This window comes from Corythoichthys intestinalis, chromosome 22 (genome assembly GCF_030265065.1).
Source record: "Corythoichthys intestinalis isolate RoL2023-P3 chromosome 22, ASM3026506v1, whole genome shotgun sequence".
Classification (NCBI taxonomy): domain Eukaryota; kingdom Metazoa; phylum Chordata; class Actinopteri; order Syngnathiformes; family Syngnathidae; genus Corythoichthys; species Corythoichthys intestinalis.
The window spans coordinates 23,136,762-23,164,002 of NC_080416.1; the positions used below are offsets into that span (position 1 = coordinate 23,136,762).

At 40.1% G+C, this 27,241-nt stretch overlaps 1 protein-coding gene across 1 annotated transcript; it reads right to left on the reverse strand.

The window, feature by feature from the left end:
• Positions 1–1,173: 1,173 nt before the first annotated feature.
• On the reverse strand, positions 1,174–25,917 carry LOC130910861 (potassium/sodium hyperpolarization-activated cyclic nucleotide-gated channel 2-like). Its single transcript, XM_057828471.1, has 7 exons — positions 25,355–25,917; positions 12,337–12,766; positions 12,082–12,243; positions 9,472–9,690; positions 9,244–9,390; positions 3,019–3,259; positions 1,174–1,886 (listed from the first exon to the last, which is right to left on the reverse strand). Exons 1-7 carry the CDS (start codon positions 25,810–25,812, stop codon positions 1,666–1,668), a joined length of 1,878 nt encoding a protein of 625 aa, XP_057684454.1. The 5' UTR covers positions 25,813–25,917; the 3' UTR covers positions 1,174–1,665.
• Between the last annotated feature and the right edge of the window lie 1,324 nt (positions 25,918–27,241).

Genomic DNA, 27,241 nt, shown 5'->3' on the forward strand with positions numbered 1-27,241 from the left:
ATGTCAAGAAGGACGAACCGAGTGTGAATATTTTTAATAAATTTCCTAGCGAGGCACCAACTAAGGAAAGGGAGGCATGCGAAGCAAGCAAAGGCCGGTTGGATTGAGCGAGCGACTTTGAAACGTGCAGAATGAATCTAAAACTAAATTTAGCGCAAGCTAATGCATTATTTCATTAACTCAAGGAAGAAGATGAGCCGTATTTGTCGTTGTTTTCCTCGGATGAGTCGGCGTCTCGGCAAGTAGAAGTGACAGCAGCGCGCAAACGGCGAAAGAGTACGCTGTGTGACGTTGTGTGTGACGCAGCTCCGTGACCTGTTCAAGAAGAAGCTTTATTGAGTGCGCAAAAAAAAAAACTTTATTGAGTCGCATGTCTGAAAAATTTGAATTGAACTGAACTACTTGTCAATATTTTTGAAAATACTTTTTTTCAATGTCATATATTGTTTTTCTTCACTGTAATCTTTTCAATTTTTATATAGATGTGTGTTCGAGAAGCTTGATTGCATGTACGTCTATACTTTTGATAAGGTGATGGGTACAATACCTAACTTCAGAAAGAGATATTCTCCAAACCCTTTTTGTGTTAGATTTTTTTTTTCTCACTATTTTGCACTGTATATAACTTGTTTTGACCATAGTATGTGTAAAGGCCAAAAACGCCTATGACCATACCTGCTGTTTGTGTTGAATTGTCAAACAAAACTATTCAATCTTATTTTTTTCTATTGAATGTTTATCCTAACAAGTTGAATAAATATTATCAAGCTTCAAAACGGTTGGACGAGCATGTTTGGTTGTCAATGGGACATCAACATTACAAATTTAGAAAAAAGATTTTGGGATTTTTGTCTTTTTGGGTCCAAAATGTGGATTATAATTGGTCAGTGAAGAAAACAACATTTTGGACATGAAGTTCAAGGTGTCCTGAAAAAAGGGACCCAACTTGGCCATTGTGAACATTTTTTTCTTTGAAATATAAAGGCAACATCAAATTCATGCAAATTCAGCCAAAATAGGCTTAGGTGTTAAAGGGTTAAAGATGTACCTAAGGATCCACCTAAAAACTCCTGCTCACTTATTTATACATCTATATGAGACATGAAAAACATACTGTTGCAGAGAATACTGTAAAAAACAAAATCTGCTACAGTATTTCAAAATATAGATCTTACTATGCTATAACTTTTTAACTTCCCATTTGCTGACCCAACCTTAAATACTGTATATACTGCAATGTGTAAGACGTGTACATTTGGAGGCATGACATTGCTGCAGCTTATCCTTAGTGAACATTACGCATTAAACCCTTCCATCTTCATACATGAGAGATTACAAAAGTGAGGATTTCTTACCATCCAGCTGCTGTCAACATCCTTCATGATTGACAGATTCATTCTTCGAAAGCAGTATTCACAAGGAAAAAATATCTACGTATGGATTTACAGAGGATATAGTTTATTTACACCATGGACTTGAATATGCCCACAATTTCATAAATACTGGACTTTATTTACACAAAAGCAGATCTTAGGAAGGATTTTTGGAATAATACAAGAAAAGTGATTAACAGAAAATTAAATGGATCATATAGTAAGTAGTACAGTAATGAAGTATTTTTACTTCACTGCTCATGAGTTTGTTTCTTTTTTTTGTCCTGTACTTTCAGAGGGAAGAGACCGGTTCATTAGTTGAGGTAGGCTGATGGCTGGGCCTTCTGGCGACCCGACCCAGTCGGTCCACGGCCACGCACTCAAAGGCCCTCCTCATGAGCGGGTGCTCTTCCAGCACTTCGTTAAAGCTGTCAACACTAAGCGAATAAAGACGACAATACGTCTCGGCCAACACGCTTGCTGTGCGTCGACCTTGTGTCAGCAGGCAGATCTCTGAAAACAAAAGAATCAGTGTTTATTCATGGTATAGGCAAATTTTCCACATTCAAATTAGAGTACCATAATTTTTGGACTATAAGGCGCACCTGACTATAAGCCGCACCCACCAAATTTGACACAAAAACGGCATTTGTGCACAGATAAGCCGCACTGGACTATAAGCCGCAGCACTCATCACTCTATTATGGAATATTTACACCAAAAGATCATAACCGGTAACACTTTGTTTGACAGCGGCACCATAAGACTGTCATAAGACCAAATGAACCACCATGAAGCTTTGAACCAATGAGCTGAAAAGCTTCATTCCTTCGAGAAGCTTAATTAGCCCATCACTGCTGCACCTGCTGTCAACACTGTTGTCGTCCAACATGCCTCCTAGCATGCATTGCAGCACTCCAGAACAATCAAAATTCATGTTCTATGCAAATTATTTCTTCAGTTACTATTTCAGTTGTTTCATTTATTGCTAGATATGGTATTTGGTAACTCTTTATTTGAAAGTGGCACCATAAAACTGTCATTAGACAAATAATGAATGCTTATACCAGATGTCATTTTGTGTTATCCGGCAAATTATCTCACTTTTGAATGGATGTAAAAGATCCAAGCTGAACATAAATGGAGATAGTGACATAGTTTGCCGGATGACACTTAATGACATCTGTCATAAGCATTCAGTAATGCTTGATAGTGTCATGTCATAATTATGACGGTCATAAGATTTATAAGACATATTTGGTAACATTTTATTTGACAGTCGTGCCATAAGACTATCATAATTATGACATGACACTGCCATGAGCATTAATGAATCCTTATGACAGATGTCATTTTGTGTCATCGGCAAATTATCTCACACTTTTGAATAGATTTAAAAGAACCGAGCTGGACATAAATGGAGTTAGTGACATAGTTTGCCGGATGACAATGACATCTGTCATAAGCATACATTAATGCCCTTGATAGTGTTATAATTATGACGGTCTTATGACGCCGCTCTCAGATAAAGTGTTACCCATTAACCCAAATAAATCAACAAATAAGCCGCGCTGGACTATAAGCCGCAGGATACTGAGGGAGGGAAAAAAGTAGCAGCTTATAGTCCGGAATTTACGGTAGTTACCCCCAAAATAGGCCCCGTCGCTAAGTCTGACATCCTTGCTGCCTCGCGGGGTGACCACGACGGTGCCGTGCTGGATAAAGTACATTTTCCGACCGAGCGTTCCCTCCCGTATGATGTAGTCACCGGGCTGGAAGACCTCGAAGCGCAGTTTGGTGAGTATCACGGTCACGAAGTGGGGGTCGGTGTTTGCGAAGAGGGGCATGTTGGCTACCAGACCGCGGCAGTTGTAGCTGACTATTTCCTGAAGTGAGAGTTCAATTAATTGGTTGGTCGGTGGCATTTTCACGGTTTGTCAGAATTTTTCAGACTTTCAAATTTCATTCACTTTATTTGGTGCTTACAGTGGTATGAAAAAGTATCTGAATCTTTTGGAATTTCTCACATTTCTGCATAAATCACCATCAAATGTGATCTGATCTTTGTCAAAATCACACAGATGTAAAAACTGTCTGCTTTAACTAAGGGGCAGTTTACATGGCGACTCTGTGACACAAAGATGCAATGACTGAGTAGCAGAATCTCCTCGCGTGCATATGGTGACAGTGAAGACGGAAGGCGAAGACAAAAATTCTGAATCCTGCCTCCAAAGTGGAAGAATCCAATTGCAGGGGATTGAGGGGGGCTTGCTCCGCATGAATATCAAAAGCTCCGGCTGCGCGAGACCGCCTCTATAACGTCAGCACTCGTACACGTCACATTGGGCGTGCGCAGCGGTGATACTAAACATTAAAAACAGCAAATATGGTGGAATGCCGACTTTAATTTACTATTTTAATAATATTTTTAAATTAAATATGTTGAATGTTTCCATTTTTGTGCCTTTTTCAACAAAAGAAAAATGCCATTGCTTCGAGTGGGCGGGCATATTTTTTTCCGGGCTGAGGAGCTTGTTGGGGTCAGAGTGCATTATTCGCTGCCGCCTTGTAAATCTGCAGTGCCCCCTAGGGCCTGGCATGAATACTACATCATTTTCATGGGGAATTTCGACATTGTTGAAAATGAACATTTGAAAATTTTCGTAATTTCGGAGAGTCACCATGTAAACGGCCCCTAAAACCACCCAAACATTTATAGGTTTTCATATTTTAATGAAGATTGCATGCAAACAATGACAGAAGGGGGGGAAAATAAATAAGTGAACCCTTTGCCTAACCTTTAAATAGCAATTGAAACCAATTTTTACCAAACAATTTAAGTCTAGTGTGTGCCCAATCACTGATGAGTGGTTTAATGCTGCCCTGCCCACTATAAAACACATCTGGTAAAAATTGTCTTGATGAGAAGCATTGTCTGATGTGCATCATGGCTTGGTCAAAAGAGCTATCTGAAGACCTGCGATCAAGGGTTGTTGATTTGTATAAAGCTGGGAAAGGATACAAAACCATCTCTAAAAGTCTGGATGTTCATCAAACGACAGTCAGAGAAGCTGTCTACAAATGGAGAGAGTTTGGCACTGTTGCTTCTCTTGCAAGGAGTGGCCGTCCACCCAAGACGATGCCAAGAGTTCAGCGCAGAATACTCAGAAAGGTAAAAAATAATCCTAAAATATCTCCTAAAGACTTACAGAAATCACTGACACAGTCAAATATCTATGTGCACACATCAACACCTCATCCCCACCGTCAAGCATGGTGGAGGAAGCATGATTTGGGGCTGTTTTGCTGCCTCAGGGCCTGGACAACTTGCAATCATTAAAGGAAGAATGAACTCAAAAGTTTATCGGGATGTTTTGCAAGAAAACCTGTCTGTCGGACAGTTGAAGCTAAAAAGAGGACGGATGCTGCAACAAGACGATGATCCAAAACAGACGTAAATCAACGTCAGAATGGTTACATGGTCAAAAGAGCTGTCTGAAGACCTGTCTACAAATGGAGAGAGTTTGGCACTGTTGCTTCTCTCGCAAGGAGTGGCCGTCCACCCAAGACGATGCCAAGAGTTCAGCGCAGAATACTCAGAAAGGTAAAAAATAATCCTAAAATGTCTCCTAAAGACTTACAGAAATCACTGACACAGTCAAATATCTATGTGCACACATCAACACCTCATCCCCACCGTGAAGCATGGTGGAGGAAGCATGATTTGGGGCAGTTTTGCTGCCTCAGGGCCTGGACAACTTGCAATCATTAAAGGAAGAATGAACTCAAAAGTTTATCGGGATGTTTTGCAAGAAAACCTGTCTGTCGGACAGTTGAAGCTAAAAAGAGGATGGATGCTGCAACAAGACGATGATCCAAAACAGACGTAAATCAACGTCAGAATGGTTACATGGTCAAAAGAGCTGTCTGAAGACCTGTCTACAAATGGAGAGAGTTTGGCACTGTTGCTTCTCTCGCAAGGAGTGGCCGTCCACCCAAGACGATGCCAAGAGTTCAGCGCAGAATACTCAGAAAGGTAAAAAATAATCCTAAAATGTCTCCTAAAGACTTACAGAAATCACTGACACAGTCAAATATCTATGTGCACACATCAACACCTCATCCCCACCGTGAAGCATGGTGGAGGAAGCATGATTTGGGGCAGTTTTGCTGCCTCAGGGCCTGGACAACTTGCAATCATTAAAGGAAGAATGAACTCAAAAGTTTATCGGGATGTTTTGCAAGAAAACCTGTCTGTCGGACAGTTGAAGCTAAAAAGAGGATGGATGCTGCAACAAGACGATGATCCAAAACAGACGTAAATCAACGTCAGAATGGTTACATGGTCAAAAAAGCTGTCTGAAGACCTGTCTACAAATGGAGAGAGTTTGGCACTGTTGCTTCTCTCGCAAGGAGTGGCCGTCCACCCAAGACGATGCCAAGAGTTCAGCACAGAATACTCAGAAAGGTAAAAAATAATCCTAAAATGTCTCCTAAAGACTTACAGAAATCACTGACACAGTCAAATATCTATGTGCACACATCAACACCTCATCCCCACCGTGAAGCATGGTGGAGGAAGCATGATTTGGGGCTGTTTTGCTGCCTCAGGGCCTGGACAACTTGCAATCATTAAAGGAAGAATGAACTCAAAAGTTTATCGGGATGTTTTGCAAGAAAACCTGTCTGTCGGACAGTTGAAGCTAAAAAGAGGATGGATGCTGCAACAAGACGATGATCTAAAACAGACGTAAATCAACGTCAGAATGGTTACATGGTCAAAAGAGCTGTCTGAAGACCTGCGATCAGGGATTGTTGATTTGTACAAAGCTGGGAAAGGATACTAAACCATCTCTAAAAATCTGGATGTTCTTCAATCGACAGTCAGAAAAGTTGTCTACAAATGGAGAGAGTATGGTACTGTTGCTTCTCTCCGAAGGAATGGCCGTCCACCGAAGATGATGCCAAGAGTTCAGCGCAGAATAGAATCACTGGCACAGTCCAATATCTCTGTGCAGACATCAACTATATATAAAACTATGGCCAAGAATGGTCTTCATTGGAGGACCCCACGAAGGAAGTCACTGTTGTCTGAAAAAACATTGTTGCTTGTTTAATGTTTGCAAAAAGGCACTTGGACACTCCACAGAAGTTTTAGCAAAATATATTGTGGACTGAATAAACCAAAGTTGAATTGTTTGGGAGTAACACACAACGTCATGTGTGGAGGAAAAATGGAACAGCTCACCAACATCAACACCTCACCCCCACTGTGAAGCATGGTGGAGGGAGCATCATAATTTGGGGCTGTTTTGCTGCCTCAGGGCTTGGAGAACTTGCAATCATTAATGACAGAATTAATTCTAAAGTTTATCAGGTAGGGCTGTAACGGTACACAAAAATCTCGGTTCGGTACATACCTCTATTTTGAGGTCACGGTTCGGTTCATTTTCGGTACAGTAAGAAAACAAAATGCAAAATATAAATGTGCTAGTTGTTTATTACACATCTTTCAACTATAGTAACATTGGCCTATACATAGCTAGAATTCTGCTCAAAAAGTAGCGGGTATTTAAAGATAATCCAACAACAATTTGCCTTTCAGACCTCGCGTATTGGTCAGCTTTCTTTCTAAAAGAAAGACGAAAAAAGAAGTCCTGTGCTAAAGAGAAAAGCGATCCCAATGACAAAGATTTTAACATGTATTTTACAAATGAAATGCTTCAATGAAACATTTTTTTTTCTTATGAACGGTTTTCAAACGCTTTATTGGTGGATTTTCTCAAGTTAAAGCGCCACACAAAAATTAATCAATTTTATTGTGCAAGTAGGATCTGTGTATTATTCTTATTATTTAATTATAGGTGTTTTAGCCCATTTCAATTTATTTTATCTAAATAGGCTATTATTTATTTTATTATGTGTTTATATTTTACAAATGTGATGTAGTTTTCATTTATATTGTATATTTTATATTGTATAACTTTAGTTCCTATGTGAATATTAGTTCCTACTTGTTTTGTTGTGGTAGGAGGGTTTTGTATTGAACATGGGGCCATGTTGGTTATTATTATAGCAGAGAAGACAGCAATAAATCAACAAAGACAAGTCAACTGTGCCCCGATCTACCACTCAAGAGATCTGGTGGACTCAAAAAGTGGGTTACGATTGCATCTTAGTTTGAAAATCGACCGGATCCACCGTATTTTTACACGAGTAACTTCCGGTCTGCCCGATCCTAGCTACCGGTAGTAGTATTGACGCAGGAGGGTCGCGTCTCGTGTCAATTAATAAACTCTGCCGTTCTTTTCGCGTGCGTCGTGTTGAGCCGCTTCTGGGACGCGTCTAACACGCGGCTGTACTGCGACTGGTGTGCATTGGCTGATTGACTTTAACGCCCGCATTTAACTGCGTTCTCGCGGCGGCCACGTTGTCGCGCCATTGACGTTTCTGGGTTATATACTGTCCGTGTTGGTCCTCATTATAGGAGAGAAGACGGAGTAAATATAATCTACACAAAGAAACTGTAACCCGATCGACTCACAGCCTCGAAAAGTAAGGGTTACATTACGTCAGAAACTCGTTCGGTACGCCTCCGTTCCGAACCGAGCACCACGTACCGAAACGGTTCAATACAAATACATGTACCGTTACACCCTTATTATCAGGATGTTTTTCTGGAAAACCTGAGGCCGTCTGTCGGACAGTTGAAGCTAAAAAGAGGATGGATGCTGCAACAAGACGATGATCCAAAACACAGACATAAATCAACTTCAGAATGGTTACAGAAGAACAAAATACACGTTCTGGAGTGGCCACGTCAAAGTCCAGACTTGAACCCCATTTAGATGCTATGGCATGACCTAAAGACAGCATTCATGCCAGACATCCCAGGAATCTGACTGAACTACAGCAGTTTTGGAGAGAAGAATGGACCGAGATTAGTCCTGATCGATGTGCCAGACTGATCTGCAGCTACATGAAGCGTCTGGTTGAAGTTATTGCTGCCAAAGGGGGGCCCACAAAATACTAAACATGATGGTTCACTCACTTATTTTCCCCCTTCTGTCATTGTTTGCATACCATCTAGTGATTAATCGATTAACTTGAGTACGGTAATCGATTAAAAAAAAAAAAAGATTCAAATTAAATTTTGCTGCTTCGAGTATTCGTTTAATTAAAGTGGCGTTGTAATGGTTAATTTTGAGAGTATTTGCATATAGTTTTATTGATTTGGGTGGATGCACTGCCCTCTGGTTTGCCTCATTTCACATGGATGAATACAGCTGCTCCCTGTTAAGACCAACATAAGCTAAGTTTTTGTTTGCGCTAATGTGTTTTTTTATTGCATACGTAATAGTTTATAGGTATATTCAGCTGTTTTTTGTTGGAATATGTGTCTGAACCATTTGTTAAGAGCGTTGTTAAAAAAAAAAAAAAAATGTCAGCATTTCATAGTATTTAGGCTAGCTGACTTTTGCTATGTAAGTTAGCCAGTTGTTTTTTTGTTGTATATAGATCCTCCTGTTTAAGGCTGAGCTCAGGTATTTTAATTTTCATTTTCCTTATCCGATTACTCGATTATTCGATCTGACTAGTTTATCGATTAATCGACTACTAAAATAATCGATAGCTGCTGTCCTAATACTATCCTCAATAAAATAAAAATACTATCCTCATTAAAATATAAATGTTTGCTTTAACTAAAATCACCCAGACACTTTTTTCATCTGTGTGATTTAGACAAAGATCAGATCACATTTGATGGTGATTTTATGCAGAAATGTGAGAAAATCCAAAAGGTTAAGATACTTTTTCATACCACTGTATTTGTACTTCTCTCCCCAAAAAGCTTACCTAGCTAGCTTACCTCTTTCAAAGGATCACTCAGCTCTCCCAGAATGCTGTCCTCATCAAACATCTTGCCTTGGAATCTCTGCTCATAATAGTCATGGATCCTCTGTCTGACATCTGAAGGCAGCTTGTGGAAGGACATGTACTGCTCTACTTGCTTGTACTGGAGGAAATTTATCACGCAGAAACCTCAGCACCCATGAGATCTGATTGCCACCATATATCTACTTCATAATATCCTTACCTTCTCCTGATACTGGCGGTGCGAGGCATCCAAAGACTGCACCAGGTTGGTGGCGTGGCCTAGGAACATGGCGTAGCAGGTGGCGCCAACCACCATACTAATCATGGTGAGCCACACGTCGCTCATGCCCTCCGGAGGGTGGGCGCCGTACCCGATGCATAGCATGTGGCTCATGGCCATGAACAGAGCGTACGAGTACTGGATGTGCCATGTGGCATTCTAAGCAGGACAAAAAATGTACAGTTGGGCAAATAAGTATTTAGTCAACCACTAATTGTGCAAGTTCTCCCACTTGAAAATATTAGAGGCCTGTAATTGTCAACATGGGTAAACCTCAACCATGAGAGACAATGTGGGAAAAAAAACAGAAAATCACATTGTTTGATTTTTAAAGAATTTATTTCCAAATTAGAGTGGACAATAAGTATTTGGTCAATACCAAAAGTTCATCTCAATACTTTGTTATGTACCCTTTGTTGGCAATAAAGGAGGTCAAACGTTTTCTGTAACTCTTCACAAGCTTTTTACACACTGTTGCTGGTATTTTTGCCCATTCCTCCATGCAGATCTCCTCTAAAGCAGTGATGTTTTGAGGCTGTCGTTAGGCAACACGGACTTCCAACTCCCTCCACAGATTTTCTATGGGGTTGAGATCTGCAGACTGGCTAGGCCACTCCTGGACCTCGAAATGCTTCTTACGAAGCCACTCCTTTGTTGCCCTGGCTGTGTGCTTGGGATCATTGTATGAATGAATGCTTTACTCGGACATGAGAAAAAAATACAAATAATAGACAAACAAAACAAATGAAAAACAAAATGATTTTTTTTTTTTTTTAATCAGACAGAACCAATGATATTCTCGAGATAACAGAAACAATAGTTAAGACAATAATAATAATGATAATAATAAACAAGATCAGAATTTATTCATTGTGTCCAAAAAGGAGTAGGATGAAGCATTTGCTTATTAAAACCTATCCCCCATTTCTATTCCTTAATTATATCTGTCCACCCTATGTAACTAGTCCTCATATTAACAATGAAATAAACTAAATAACTATATAAACAAAAATAAACAGGACTTAGCTAATAACAGATATGTGAAAACCCCCTATAATTTAACCCCTTCCTCTTCCACATACCCAGTGAAAACCATGTGCTTGTACCACTTCCTAAACTAGGTCATGCTTGGACATTGCTTGAGCCCCTCATCTAGTTTATTCCACAGCTTCACTCCACAAACTGAAACACAAAAGCTTTTTAATGTAGTTCGTACCCGCTGATGCTGTAAGTGAAGCTCCCCCCTCAAACTGTATTGTCCTTCTCTGTTAAAAAAAAAATTCTGTATATTGTCATGCTGAAAGACCCAGCCAGGTCTCATCTTCAATGCCCTTGCTGATGGAAGGAGATTTTCCACTCAAAATCTCTCGATACATGCCAACATTCATTCATTCCTTTACACAGATCAGTCGTCCTGGTCCCTTTGCAGAAAAACAGCCCCAAAGCATGATGTTTCCACCCCCACGGTTCACAGTGGGTATGGTGTTCTTCGGATGCAATTCAGTATTCTTTCTCCTCCAAACACGAGAACCTGTGTTTCTACCAAAAAGTTCTCTATCAAATAAAGCTCTCTATCGAACCGCAGACAGGCCTGGACGTGTAGTTTCTTCAGCAGGGGGACACGTCTGGCAGTGCAGGATTTGAGTCCCTGGCCGCACATTGTGTTACTGATAGTAGCCTTTGTTACTGTGGTCCCAGCTCTCTGTAGGTCATTCACTAGGTCCCCCTGTGTGGTTCTGGGATTTTTGCTAACCGTTGTTGTAATCATTTTGACGCCACGGGGTGAGATCTTGCATGGAGCCCCAGATCGAGGGAGATTATCAGTGGTCTTGTATGCCTTCCATTTTCTAATGATTGTTCCCACGGTTGATTTCTTTACACCAAGCATTTTACCTATTGCAGATTCAGTCTTCCCAGCCTGGTGCAGGTCTACAATTTTGTCTCTGGTGTCCTTCGACAGCTCTTTGGTCTTGCCCATAGTGGAGTTTGGAGTGTGACTGACTGAAATTGTGGACAGGTGTCTCTTATACCGATAATGAGTTAAAACAGGTTCCATTAATACAGGTAACGAGTGGAGCCTTGTTAGACCTCTTTAGAAGAAGTTAGACCTCTTTGACAGCCAGAAATCTTGCTTGTTTGTAAGTGACCAAATACTTATTTTCCACTCTAATTTGGAAATAAATTCCTTAAAAATCAAACAATGTGATTTTCTGTTTTTTTCCCCACATTCTGTCTCTCATGGTTGAGGTTTACTCATGTTTTGACAATTACAGGCCTCTCTAATCTTTTCAAGTAGGAGAACTTGCACAATTGGTGGTTGACTAAATACTTATTTGGCCCACTGTATATCGTAAACACTCTCAACAGCAATAGACATCCAATCCATTTTGAATGGACTCCCAGTCAAAATGGACCGGACGTCTATCACCATCAATCGCAGCCATTGAGTTCATTTAAGAAGTAAAATTAAAGGTCGGAAAAATAGTTCCTTCGCACAAATGTCCTACTTTTCCATAGATCAGTGCATACTAAAACAGAGCGCGAACTGACCACCATGTTGTTTTTAGACACCCAGCAGTCTGCGGGGAAGTCTTGCAGCATTGGGACCATGAAGGTCAAGCAGCCGTCCCAGTGGCACAGCAGTAGCATCATTCCGATCAAGTTGACGATGCGTACCACCGCGCTGGCTAGGTCGTACGTCATGTTGAACATCTGAAACAAAGGAGCTGACGTTAATACATTTTGCGAATCCCATGTCTTGGCATTGCTGTTCGTTGTCTAATGATCAGTAGTGGAAGCTTGTACCTCCTCCCACTGGTGGATGTAGCGAATGAGGCGGGATAAGCGCAAGAGTCGCAGCAGGCTGAGAATCTTGGTGAATCGCACGATTCGCAGCGCCCGGGCAGTCCGGTACACGTCCGTAGAGTCCTGAAAAGACTCCAGGTCCACCACCAAGAAGATGTAGTCCACCGGGATGGACGAGATGAAGTCCACTAAGAACCAGGAGCGCAAGTAGTGCAGGCGGATGCACTTGGGGTCCAGCACAATGTGGCTATCCTCGCCCTGGATGCCCGTGCGGAAGTTGAAGACCAGGTCCATGAGGAAAAGCGTGTCGGATAACATATTGAAGGTGATCCACGGGATAGTGTTCTGGTCCTCGAAGAAGGTGATGCCCCAGGGCAAGATTACTAGGTTGCTCATCATTAGAATGAGCATCAAGAGGTCCCAGTAGAACCTGGAAGGAACCATGGAGATGAATTTGACACAAAATAATACAAAATTCTAGTTTGAAGGTATACGTATAGTACGACCATCTTTTGAATTACAGTAGGTGCATGCGTTTCTGTTCGCAGTAAAAGTATTGTCAAAGACTGTCTCTATAGGACATTCCGAAAGATCTATGAAACAGCAAAAAATACTCGTTTACAAAATGTGCTGTCTCTACATTATTTACATCAGTGGTTCTCAAAGTGTTATGAGTACCACTAGTGGTACTGCCACTGCGTCCGATCCATTTGAACAGGGAAGAATTAGTCAAAGTGTAAATAATACTATCTTTAGTGTTTCATGTTTTGAACAGACTTGAGGCTTTTATTTTGGTCATTGGCCCAGTGTCAACTAATGCAAACACGCGACACCGCTATGTAAGTGAGACAAGTGGCAGCAGTGAGGTTAGATGACAACAGCGTGTATGACCCTATGAGGTCTCTTGTGATTGCGGCAACAAGAGGAAGCGCTCTCATTAACAAGGAAGCCTCGTATGGCACAATGCGCCGCAATAATGTCAGCACGGCCCGCGACACGCCGCCATAAGATGTCTTACAAGTTGCCATCCAGGTCTCCAGTTTCTTGTGCAGGTGGTTTTGGGTTTCTCGCTTTTCCTCCGAGATTCTTTTTCCATCCACCGTCAGTCAATCTGACGTCTCGACTTTGTGACAATTTTTTTTCATTAGATGCAACAGGATGTTGAGCCATTGAGAAAAGAGGACGTGATGGACGTCGTTGTGTACACAGGTGGTTAACGTGTGGACTTTTGTCAGCATCTCCTCTCATGTTGCAAGATTAAGTGGCCACACAAAAGACTCTGCAGGCTTTCATAGTAGCTGAAGCATGCGAAAGAAATGTATTGTGTAGGATGTGCATTCTATTTAAATGTCAGGACTGATGGGAGTATTTAGGGAGCAACTTAGGGTCTACAAAAAAGTTTTAAAAACTAATTTGGTAAGAAAAATTAAAACGTAAAAAAGATCTACTGTAATTTTCGGACTTTAAGCCGCCACCAACAAATTTTCACACGAAAACGGCATTTGTTCATAGTAGGGCTGTCAAACGATTACAATTTTTAATCGAGTTAATTACAGCTTAAAAATGAATCGTAATTAATTGCAATTCAAACCATCTATAAAATATGCCATATTTTTCTGTAAATTATATATATATATTCTGTAAAATAAATTGTCGGAATGGAAAGATAAGACACAAGATGGATATATACATTCAACATACGGTACATAAGTACAGTATTTGTTTATTATAACAATAAATCAACAAGATGGCATTAACATTATTAACATTCTGTTAAAGCGATCCATGGATAGAAAGACGTAGTGCTTAAAAGATAAATGTTAGTAGTAGTTATAGAAATTTTATATTAAAACCCCTCCTAATGTTTTTGTTTTAATAATTTGTCAAATTTTCAGTCAAAAAATAAACTAGTAGCTTGCCATTGTTGATGTCAATAATTACACAATGCTCATGGTGCTGAAACCCATTAAATCAGTCGCACCCAAACACCAGCAGAGGGCAGCAAAACACCCAGAAACACAAGTAACAAGTGTACATTACACTGTGCTGTCATTTTAATCTGTTTGAGCAGGGCATTTGTGCGTTAATTGCGTCAAATATTTTAACGGGATTAATTTAAAAAATTAATTACCGCTCATTAACGTGATCATTTTGACAGCCCTAAACATTTGTAAAATTTTCAATCAAAAAATAAACTAGTAGCTCGCCATTGTTGAATTCAATAATTACACAATGCTCATTGTGCTGAACCCCATAAAATCAGTCGCAACCAAGTGCCAGCAGAGGGCGACAAAACACCCAAAAACACAAGTAACATGTACACCTTTCACTGTGCTGCCATTTTCATCTGTTTGAGCGGGGCATTTGTGCGTTAATTGCGTCAAATATTTTAACGGGATTAATTAAAAAAATTAATTACCGCTCATTAACGTGATAATTTTGACAGCCCTAAAAATTTGTAAAATTTTCAATCAAAAAATAAACTAGCAGCTCGCCATTGTTGAATTCAATAATTACACAATGCTCATTGTGCTGAAACCCATAAAAGCAGTCGCAACCAAGCGTCAGCAGAGGGCGACAAAACACCCAAAAACACAAGTAACAAGTGGACATTACACTGTGCTGTCATTTTAATCTGTTTGAGCGGGGCATGTGTGTTAAATGCGTCAAATATTTTAACGTTATTAATTTAAAAAATTAACTACCACCCGTTAACGCGATAATTTTGACAGCCCTAGTTCATAGATCAACCGCACCGGCACTATTGTTTTTGGCAACCCTTTTCATTTTTGTTTTAGTCTTAGTTTTATTTTAGATGATAATACTTATTAGTCTTAATCATATTCTTTGTTGTTTCAATAATAATTCTTATCATTTTGATGCCATGGGGTGAGATCTTGGATGGAGCCCCAGATCGAGGGAGATTATCAGTGGTCTTGTATGTCTTCCATTTTCTAACAATTGCTTCCACTGTTGATTTCTTTACACCAAGCGTTTTACCTATTACAGATTCAGTCTTCCCAGCCTGGTGCAGGTCTACAATTTTGTCTCTGGTGTCCTTCGACAGCTCTTTGGTCTTGGCCATAATGGAGTTTGGAGTGTGACTGCCTGAGGTTGTGGACAGGTGTCTTTTCTATCAATAATGACTTAAAACAGGTGCTATTAATACAGGTAACGAGTGGAGCCTTGTTAGAAGAAGTTAGACCTCTTTGACAGCCAGAAATCTTGCTTGTTTGTAGGTGACCAAATACTTATTTTCCACTCTAATTTGGAAATAAATTCTTTAAAAATCAAACAATGTGATTTTCTGTTGTTTTTTTTTCTGTTTTCCGTCTCTCTCATGGTTGAGGTTTACCCATGTTGACAATTACAGGCCTCTGTAATCTTTTCAAGTAGGAGAATTTGCATATTTTGGCGGTTGACTAAATACTTATTTGCCCCACTGTATGTTAACTTGTGTAAAGATAAAATTATTACAATTAACGATAAACTGTTAAGTTCTGAGGGGGATTACATTGTGATATACAGTTGAATGAAAAAGTATCTGAACCTTTTGGAATTCCTCACATTTCTGCATAAAATCACCATCAAATGTCAAAAATCTAAATAACACAACTGAAAAGCAATGTTTGACTTGGCCACTCCAGAACGTGTATTTTGTTATTCTGAAGCCATTCTGAAGTTGATTTACTTCTGTGTTTTTGATCATTGTCCTGTTGCAGCATCCATCCTCTTTTAAGCTTCAACTGTCTGACAGACGGCTTCAGGTTTTCCTGCAAAACATCCTGATAAACGTTTGAATTCAATCTTCCATTAATGATTGGAAGTTTTCCAGACCCTGAGGCAGCAAAACAGCCCCAAATCATGATGCTCCCTCCACCATGCCTCACGGTGGTGACCAGGTGTTGATGTTGGTGAGCTGTTCCATTTTTCCTCCAAACATGATGTTGTGTGTTACTCCCAAACAATTCAACTCTGGTTTCATCAGTCCACAAAGTATTTTAACAAAACTTCTGTGGAGTGTCCAAGTGGCTTTTTGCGGAACTTAAACGAGCAACAATGTTTTTTTAGACAGCCGTGGCTTCCTCCGTGGAGTCCTCCCATGATGCCCATTCTTGGCCATTGCTTTACATAAAGTTGATGTGTTCACAGAGATATTGGACTGTGCCAGTGATTTCTGTAAGTCATTAGCAGACACTCAATGGTTCTTTTTTACCTCTCTGAGTATCCTGCGCTGAACTTTGGCATTATCTTTGGTGGACGGGCACTCCTTGGGAGAGAAACAACAGTGCCAAACTCTCTCCATGTGTAGACAACTTCTCTGACTGACGATTGATGAACATTCAGACTTTTAGAGATGGTTTGTATCCTTTCCCAGCTTTATACAAATCAACAATCCTTGATCGCAGGTCTCTAGACTGTTCTTTTGACTGAGCCATGATGCACATCAGACAATGCTTCTCATCAAGACATTTCTTACCAGGTGTGTGTTTTATAGTGGGCAGAGCGGCCTTAAGCCACTCATCAGTGATTGGGCACACACCTGACTTAAATTGGTAATAATTTGGTTTTCTTTAAGTCTCCTTAGGCAGAGAGTTAACTTATTTTCCTCCCGTCTGTCATTGTTTGCATGCTACCCTCATTAAAATATGAAAACCTATATATTTTTGGGTGGTTTTAGTTAACCCTTTTGTAAGATGTGCTTTAATGCTTTTGCACAATAACAGTATTTACAATAATTAATGCAATTATGTGTGTTTAAAACTAGGTGTTATGATTATGTTTTCTCATGTAACAGTCTAGTCACTTGTGCTTTAGTGAGTAAAGTTTCTGTTTTCAGTAAACGTCACCATAATGTTTCATTCTGGTTTCTGTTCTCAGTAAATGATACAATCTCGATAAAACAAAACTTACACATGTGCAATGAATGCTCTCCCACTTTTCAATAAAAGGCTGCGCTCCTCAGGGGTAAGGTTAGATAAGCTTGTTGTGAGCCACTCGCTCCGCATCAACCTTTCTCCTGACGGCCGTCAGCGTAAAAACTTTATCTTCGTCTCAAGTCTGATTCTTCCTCCGTCCCTTCCTAGGTATTTTGTTGTTTTCTTAGTTCAAGTATTAAGTTTAGACCTAACACCTTTAATGCCAGCAATATGAAGCAATTATCAGAGAATCCCAAAATTTGAAAAATAAGGTCCGAATGAAACCTTTTTTTCAAATTTGCATAAAGAAAAGTCAAAATGAATATGTATAATAAGCGCTCAGATATCTATAACCCTTGCTAAATCCTGTTTGTTTTTCTCATGGAACCTGCAGATGCATGTGTTGACTTGCATCAATCATTTTTTTTTCAAAAAGAAATGTCAAAATTCTGAATTAGTCTCGAAATCATGAAATTTTAGGTGTATCAAATGTGATACATGTGGCAATATAGGGTTAAAGCAGACACTGTTTTCACATCTGTATGATTTTGACAAAGATCAGATCACATTTGATGGTGATTTTATGCAGAAATGTGAGAAATTCCAAATGTTTCAGATACTTTTTCATACCACTGTATAAAAATAATTTGTGACATAAACAATATGTTAAAAATATGTCAGCAATGAGAAAATATAAATTATAAATGTTAGAGATGTCCCGATCGATCGGGTCCGATCACTTCATTTTCAAAGTATCGGAATCGGCAAAAAAATATCGGCCATGCTTTCTTTTTATATATTTTTTATTTAAAAAAAATTTGTAATTGTATTTAACGTTACAGACAGTATATGTTACACTCATCCAGAGTCTTTAGTTTAGGCTTAAGGTAGGGTTATCAAATTTATCCCGATAACGGCGGTAATTAATTTTTTAAAAAAATATATCACGTTAAAATATTTAACGCAATTAATGCATGCACTGCACGACCCACTCACGCATTGTCGCGCTCAATCTGTAATGGCGCCGTTTTATCTATATATAGAGATAAAAGGCAGCGTAAAATGAGTATAGTGAATTTTGGCAGCCTTTGGAGCCTTTTTTTAATTGGCTAAAGCCTTACAATCCCTCTCCCTATGATTAGAAATATCATGGGAAGCAATGTGGGGAAGCAAGGTAGCAATTGTTTTTTTTCTTAACACCTTATGCTATTTCCCAACGCAGAGAAGATATATCAATTGGTAGCACTACGCATAGTCATGGTTCCACTTCCCATCATGCATTTGGGCATGGCTACAGTATCATTTACTGAAAGCTCAACAAATACACTCGATGGCAATATTTAGTCAAAATATACAAAGTCACAAGTCTTTCTATCCGTGGACCCCTCTCACAGAAAGAATGTTAATAATGTAAATGCCATCTTGAGGATTTATTGTCATAATAAACAAATACAGAACTTATGTACTGTATGTTGAATGTATATATTCGTCCGAGTTTTATTCATTTTTTTCTTAATGCATTGCCAAAATGTATATGATCGGGAAAAATGATCGTGAATGATTGGACATGAATCGGGAACAAAAAAAAGCAATCGGATTGGGAAATATCGGGATCAGCAGATACTCAAACTAAAACGATCGGGATCGGCTCGGGAGCAGAAAAACATGATCTGAACAACCCTAATAAATGTGTATAAATGCATTTTCCAAATATGCCTGCTCAAACGCAAAAAAACTGATCTGTTGTTGTTAGGTTTTGTGTTGGTTCCCTCCTAGTGTGTCCTTGTAATTGCCATTGATTTCACCTGGTGTACCGCTCCTCCAATCTGCGTCCACCTGTGTCACACATCTGTTCCTCATTGCCTCGTTACCCTTTGTCTGCGTGTGTATATAAGCTCCCAGGTTCTTTTCAGTCCTTGTTGCGTCATCGTCAATGTCTATGTCTGTGTCAAAGTCAAGACCTCTCCAAGCCTTCGTGTACCAGTCCCTCCGTTTAAGTAAGTTTTGGTTTGAACATTGCCTTTTGATCCATAGTCCTTTTGTTTGTACTTTGTGATTTTGTTAGTTATTATTAAAACGTTTTTTAGAGTTCACTGCCACCTGCTTCGCTGCCCTTTTTGTTTCCCTGCATTTGGGTCCACACAACCTGCCTGCCCACGTTCCTGACAGTTGTATTTTAAAATAAAATACATAAAAACTTCTAAAAATATAAGAGCAAATTCTTTTTTAGTGAGAGATTATGAAAGCAACATTTGAGGGTCATAAAATCAATTAATAGTTGTTAAAAAAAAAACTAAAAAAAACCAAATGGTGTTAAATAGACATGTAATTCCACCCTTAGAAAGTGCATTTAACAAATTTAGTTCTGGAACTCTCTCTAAAAAATACATTAAAAAAAAAACCTTTTACAAAAATGATAAATAATTATGAGCTTTTCGGAAAGGAAGGCCGCAATCTGCCCCAAAATAAACAGTTGTTTAGGCAGATTGTCCTTTAAAACTCCTGCCTTATGTCCACTCCATGTTATTTCCCTCATCGGGCGGCCTTAATTTCCCACCGATTGTCCTCTGCGCACCTCTGAATTCCAGCCAAATGAAGTCATCGGGCCAGATCGCGCCATCTGACCTGCGGCTCCATTTTAACGTCAAGTTTGCAGCATAAGGCAAACGGTCCTGCAATAATCCCCGGCACAGCTGTCTGCGTATGATTGCATAATAAAGCAAGATTGGAATTATTCTTATTTTCCCTACGCGGCTTCTCCCTCCGACGCCAAACTGCAATCTTTAAATTAGCAGCTATCATTAGCGAGTAAAATGACAGATAGATTGCAGTGAGATGTCCGGCTTTTGGTAAATCCTTCCGAAAACGCAGAGGCAGAAATGAAGGAGTGGAAGGAGTGTGTGTTGGGGGGGGTCACCATGAGGCTCCAATAATCCAGATGATCTTGTCCTATATACTGTATCACTAATCAAATCCCTTCATCGCCTTATACCACACTCTGAATCAGCTGCTGTGCCACACAAATTAGGATGTGCAGCCTGTCCTCATGGGGAAGTTTTATTTTCCATGTGGTCACATTGGACAGGTTTGTCGACATTCAACAGATTGCCGGAAGTTATAACAATGACAACCTCTGACCTGTTTGGATATTTGGGGAATTTTTAGTCGGGTGTCGCTTTGTAAAACTCTTAAGAAAGGAAGGCTGAAGTCACCCTAAGGGTGGGTGATCTATAGAAGAATGCTTGCGGAATATTTTCAGTCTTTGCAGATTTTTAGATAGTAGACAGAAATGACTGCATCTTAACTTTAGGCTGTGTAAACTGATTGGATGTCTATGGCTGTCAGTGGCACTGATAAACAGTTACTGTAATCTGATTAATTTCTTTCAGTAACGAGTAATCTAACGCGTTCATTTTCACAAACCAGTAATCTGATTAAAGGTTCCTTAGTGTCTGTGCGTTACTATTTTGTTATTGCCTCTTGATGTATGTAGAATGAAGAATATTGTAGTCATGTCCAAAGAGCATTTTGAATAGAAAATGTAAGAAAGGTTCGCACTATGAGTTTATTTCCATGGTAACCGCTCACTGTTACTTCCGGTTTTGGTCTGGAGTCACACGCGCCAAGTGTTTTGGGAGTGAGAAAGCCGTGTGCCAGCGCGAGTACACATTCGAGCCGAATGTTGAGATGTGCAAGGGAATGTTGATACAGTGGGGCAAATAAGTATTTAGTCAACCACTAATTGAGCAAGTTCTCCCACTTGAAAATATTAGAGAGGCCTGTAATTGTCAACATGGGTAAACCTCAACCATGACAGAATGAGACAATGTGGAAAAAACCCCAGAAAATCAGTTTGATTTTTAAAGAATTTATTTTCAAATTAGAGTGGACAATAAGTATTTGGTCAATACCAAAAGTTCATCTCAATACTTTGTTATGTACCCTATGTTGAAATAACGGAGGCCAAACGTTTTCTGTAACTCTCACAAGCTTTTCACACACTGTTGCTGGTATTTTGGCCCATTCCTCCATGCAGATCTCCTCTACAGCAGTGATGTTTTGGGGCTGTCGTTGGGCAACACGGACTTTCAACTCCCTCCACAGATTTTCTATGGGGTTGAGATCTGGAGACTGGCTAGGCCACTCCAGGACCTTGAAATGCTTCTTACGAAGCCACCCCTTTGTTGCCCTGGCTGTGTATTTGGGATCACTGTCATGCTGAAAGACCCAGCCACGTCTCATCTTCAATGCCCTTGCTGATGGAAGGAGATTTTCACTCAAAATCTCTCGATACATGGTCCCATTCATTCTTTCCTTTGCACAGATCAGTCGTCCTGGTCCCTTTGCAGAAAAACAGCCCCAAAGCATGATGTTTCCACCCCCATGCTTCACAGTGGGTATGGTGTTCTTCGGATGCAATTCAGTATTCTTTCTCCTCCAAACACGAGAACCTGTGTTTCTACCAAAAAGTTCTATTTTGGTTTCATCTGACCATAACACATTCTCCCAGTCCTCTTCTAGATCATCCAAATGCTCTCTAGCGAACCGCAGACGGGCCTGGACGTGTACTTTCTTCAGCAGGGGGACACGTCTGGCAGTGCAGGATTTGAGTCCCTGGCGGCGCATTGTGGTACTGATAGTAGCCTTTGTTACTGTGGTCCCAGATCTCTGTAGATCATTTACTAGGTCCCCCCGTGTGGTTCTGGGATTTTTGCTCACCGTTCTTGTTATCATTTTGACGCTGCGAGGTGAGATGTTGCATGGAGCCCCAGATCGAGGGAGATTATCAGTGGTCTTGTATGTCTTCCATTTTCTAATAATAGCTCCCACAGTTGATTTCTTTACACCAAGTGTTTTACCTATTGCAGATACAGTCTTCCCAGTCAGGTGCAGGTCTACAATTTTGTCTCTGGTGTCCTCCGACAGCTCTTTGGTCTTGGCCATAGTGGGGTTTGGAGTGTGACTGACTGAGGTTGTAGACAAGTGTCTTTTATACTGATAATGAGTTAAAACAGGTGCCATTAATACAGGTAACGAGTGGAGCCTCATTAGACCTCGTTAGAAGAAGTTAGACCTCTTTGACAGCTTCTCGATTATTTTTAAAATTATATGAACTTTCAATTAACTTTGGTATGAACTTCTCACAGGGCTATTTGTAACTTGTATATAAATATCAGTCTTTGAACTTAAATATGATAAATCTTCTTTCCACAGGAGTGCACTTTCACAAAGATGTTTTTTTTTTTTTTCCCCAAAAGTTCCTGGAGAAAACATTTACACATATTCTTTTGCCTATGTTTTGGAGTGTCTTATGCTGCAGGCATTTTTACATGCTGCCACTAATGGGCTTAAATGATGCAGAAAAAAAAAAAAAAAAAAAACTTGTCAAACTCAGTCCAGCTCAGGCAGTTAGCGTGAGCATTCTGGACAGATAGTGTCTCCTGCAGTGGAGTACACACGTTCACTGGATTTAGATGAAGCCTGAACGCATAAATATGAGAAAGTGGGAAAAAGTCGGGTTACTACATAGGGTTAAGGTAGCTGTGAGCCGCTTCATGTCTCAATTCTTAAAGATTCTTTTGTCCTGTTAGATCACCTGTAAAATGCATATATCAGATATGTGTGTAAATTTAGGATTTTCAGGTTAAAAAAATTACATTATTAATATGAAGGGCTAAAAAACAAATATAATACGTTTGGCGCTTATTAACATGTGCTTTGTTATTTAATGATTAGTTGTGTGTAGTAGAGAAAAAACTTGAAGTGATAAAGAAAAACAGAGCAGTTTTGGATTCTGTCAAGGGCGGAGGTTTGCATAGGGACGGTAGGGACATAAGACTACCAACTTTTCAGGATGCGCAAATTGTCCCCACCAACTTTTAAGCAACCTTATTTGCATTATAAAATAAGTTCAGTTGTATAGGTCATTTACATTGTCTTCCAATGTGTTGTAGGGACAGAATTGACCCTACCATTATTAAGTAAATGATTTTCATCATGTTTAGACTTACAATTACCCCTTTTCTCTTGCTGAATGTGCCACTCTTTCCTCCTAAAACGCACTTTTGATTGGCTGATGACTTGACACCCCCACACACAAACACCCATACACACCCATACGCACTCACAGACCCGACATAAATATGTCGACAACATGCTCCCTCATCTGCGGTCTTCGAAGAAGAGACATAAGATTTTTTTCCGGCCAGCAGCAGCCACTGTAAGTAATGTGAAAAAGATGTCAATCTCGCGGAGGTGGGGAACACACCAATAAATTTGCTACTGAAAGTCCGATCTGTATCAGATTTAGCATAACATTAAACTGTGTGAGACCTTGCTAACCTGCAAAAATCGAGTAGGAAGCTGCTTAGAGGGAGGTGCTTTCTCCTGTAAACCTCCATTAACTGTGAGAAATGTAGTTTTTTACATAATTGCTCAACACAATGATGCACTTTACAGATGATATATTTTTTTAATTAAATCGTTTTCTAATTGTATTTAACGTTACAGACATAATATGTTACGCTCATCCAGAGTCTTTAGTTTAGGTTTGAGGTAGGGTTATCAAATTTTTTCGGATAACGGCGGTAATTTTATTTTTGAATGCATCACGTTAAAATATTTAACGCAATTAATGCATGCACTGCACGACCTACTCACGTATTGTCGCGCTCAATCTGTAATGGCGCCGTTTTACCTATATAGAGAGATAAAAGGCAGCGTAAAATGAGTACAGCAAATTTTGGCAGCCTTTGGAGCCTTTTTATAATTGCCAAAGCCTTACAGTCCCTCTCCCTACGATTAGAAATATCATGGGAAGCAATGTGGGGAAGCAAGGTAGCACTTGATCTTTTTCTTAACACCTTATGTTTTTTCCCAACGCAGAGAAGATATATCAATTGGTAGCACTACGCACAGTCATGGTTCCACTTCCCATCATGCATTTGGGCAGGGCTACAGTATTATTTACTGAAAACTCAACAAATACACTAGATGACAATATTTAGTCACAATATACAAAGTCACAAGTCTATCTGTGGATCACTCTCACAGAAAGAATGTTAATAATGTAAATGCCATCTTTAGGATTTATTGTCATAATAAACAAATACAGAACTGTACTGTACTGTACTGTATGTTGAATGTATACATTCGTCCGAGTTTTATTCATTTTTTTCTTAATGCATTGCCAAAATGTATATGATCGGGAAAAATTATCGGGAATGATTGGAATTGAATCGGGAGCAAAAAAAACAAAAAACAATCGGATCGGGAAATATTGGGATCGGCAGATACTCAAACTAAAACAATCGGGATCGGATCGGGAGCAAAAAAACATGATCGGAACAACCCTACTAAATATGATAAATAAGCCTCTTCAACTCTTTTGTTGCTCTTAAAGATTTGATCCATTTTATGTTGCATTGCCCTTTTTTTTATCGCATCAATTCAACAAGCTTTTTTTTTTTTTTGCTGTTCCAGAAAACTTGTACATTTGAACCAATCAGAGCTGACCGTCTCTGCTGATCAAATGTCAGTATGTCAGCCAATTGAACGGCTAAATGACTCCAGGCGTTTTGCTTTGCTGTGTGCATTCGCATATTGATGTGACTCATTATCGTCAGACTCTGATAACTGCAGCAGCTGGGGAAACCTCCATGCCGTCCGTGGAATAAAATCAATAATAAATATTGGTGGAAACGAGCACTTTATTATACTTGTTGTTAACACTTGTGTATGTAAGTCTGATGTTGGTAGATTGTTTTCTTCTTAGAGCTGAAATCCATGCGTGGCAGTTTAACATATTTTTACATAGTGTTTTGACAGTTGCTGTCATATTTTCGTAATCAAAGCATCGTGTACCGAAACAGCATTCCGGCCCTGAATCTTATACCGGAACTGCGTTCTGGCTCTAAATGTTATACCTGTGTATAAACATGTGTTCCTGACCGTTCTGGCCCACTTTCACCCCTGCATATCATCCCTACCAATGTTGAGACCAAACCTACGCTCTTGGATTCTGCACTCAAAAATTTGTTATAACAGCTGTCCGACCCGCAACAACAGATTAAAAAAAAACAAACAAACCTGATGCTCACCTGAAGTCACTGTAAGGATGGATGATCCACACCCCAAAAGACCTGACCCTGGCCTGCTCTGCAGCGACACCCTTGTGGCTGCCGAACATCCGCAAGGAGAACTTGTTGACGCCGGGCTGCAGCATGGCTCCGAACTGCTTTTGGAAGAACGTGGACTGGTCCAACGGCGCTTCCTCACCGTCGTCTTCGTCCCCCCCGTTTAGGGCCAGCAGGCCGTCGGGGTCAGCGGTGTAGTCATCGTTATGGGTCTTCACCAACGAGAAGAGCGTCTGACTCACGTCGCTTCGCTTGTCCACCTTGGCGGAGGGCGTCCCGGGACAGCTAGCCTTCTGGGAGTTGCTCCGCCATCGGGAGAAACGGAGACTACTCCAGCTCCTGAAGCGCGGCGTGTCGGGTTTGTGAGCGGGGCTCTCGTTGAGGCCCTTCTGGTCGCCCAAACTCCGGGAAGGGCTGCTCATGATTACAAAGAAAGTATCTATTTACAAGAAGAATGGAGCTGTCATTCTTAACTCTTGAACAAAAAACTCTTGCGACTGTCTGACGTGCGACTTCATCCGCCTCCTGCCTAGACGGATGCAAATTGCCAGGCAGGAGCTCATCAAGTAGCCTTCAATAATCGGCTTGTTGCAACACACGCATCCGCTCACATCCCTCCCCCTCCATCCCCCCACCCTTCCTCTGACGCGGCGGCCTAGAGCGGCGATGCGTCCGCAGGTCAAATTGCGGAGACCTTCTCATGAATTACTCATTAGAGGGCAACCCATTAAACTCAATGGAGACCATTGACGACAAAAGACGTCTAATCCCTTTTGACAAGCAGTTGCGAATGAACATTTTAAGTCTGACCATAGGGACGGTAGGGACATAACACTAGCAACTTTTCAGGATGCTCAAATTGTCCACACCAACTTTTAAGCAACCTTATTTGCATTATATAATGACTTCAGTTATAAAGTTAATTTACATTGTCTTCCCAAGGATTGAATTGGCCCTACCATTATTAAGTGAATTATTTTCATTATGTTCAGACTTACATTTAGCCCTTTTCACGTGCTGAAAGTTCCAGTCTATTTTTTCCCCTCAAACGCACATTGTTTGACAACACACACATGCATTGACAGCCCCGATAGAAATACAACCCCTTGCAAAAAGTATGGAATCACCAGTCTCGGACGAGCACTCACTCAGACATTTTATCATGTAAAACAAACTCAGATAAAAAGCTGGAAAAAAATAATGAATTAGTTCAAAAGTGCAACTCTTTAGCATTCAGAAACACTAAAAGAAATGAATAAAAAAACAGTGTGGTGGTCAGTAAATGTTACTTTTATAGAGCAAGTGCAGGGAAATTTATATGGAATCACTCCATTCTGAGGAAAAAAAATATGGAATCATGTGAAACAAACAAAGAAATAACAATCAAAACACATCTCTAGTATTTAGTTGCACCACCTCTGGCTTTTATGACAGCTTGCAGTCTCTGAGACATGGACTTAATGAGTATTCTTCATCAATTTGGTGCCAACTGTCTTTGATTGCAGTTGCCAGATCATCCTTGCAGGTCAGAGCCTTGGTGTGGACCATTTTTTTCAATTTCCACCACAGGTTTTCAATAGTGTTGAGATCTGGGCTATTTGTACGTCATTACATTGACTGGACGAGTCTTTCTCCAAGGAATGCTTTAACAGTTTTAGCTCTGTGGCATGATGCGTTGTCATCTTGGAAAATGACAAACATATTTTCAATTGAAGGGGTAAGAAAGCTGTCTAAAATTTCAATGTAAACTTTTTATTGAATTTTTTTATTGAAGATTTCGCCTGGATGCGATTGGGGACGCTCGGGTGGGGGGTCCCGGTGCCGGGACTGGCGGTGGGGCAGCGCAGGGTC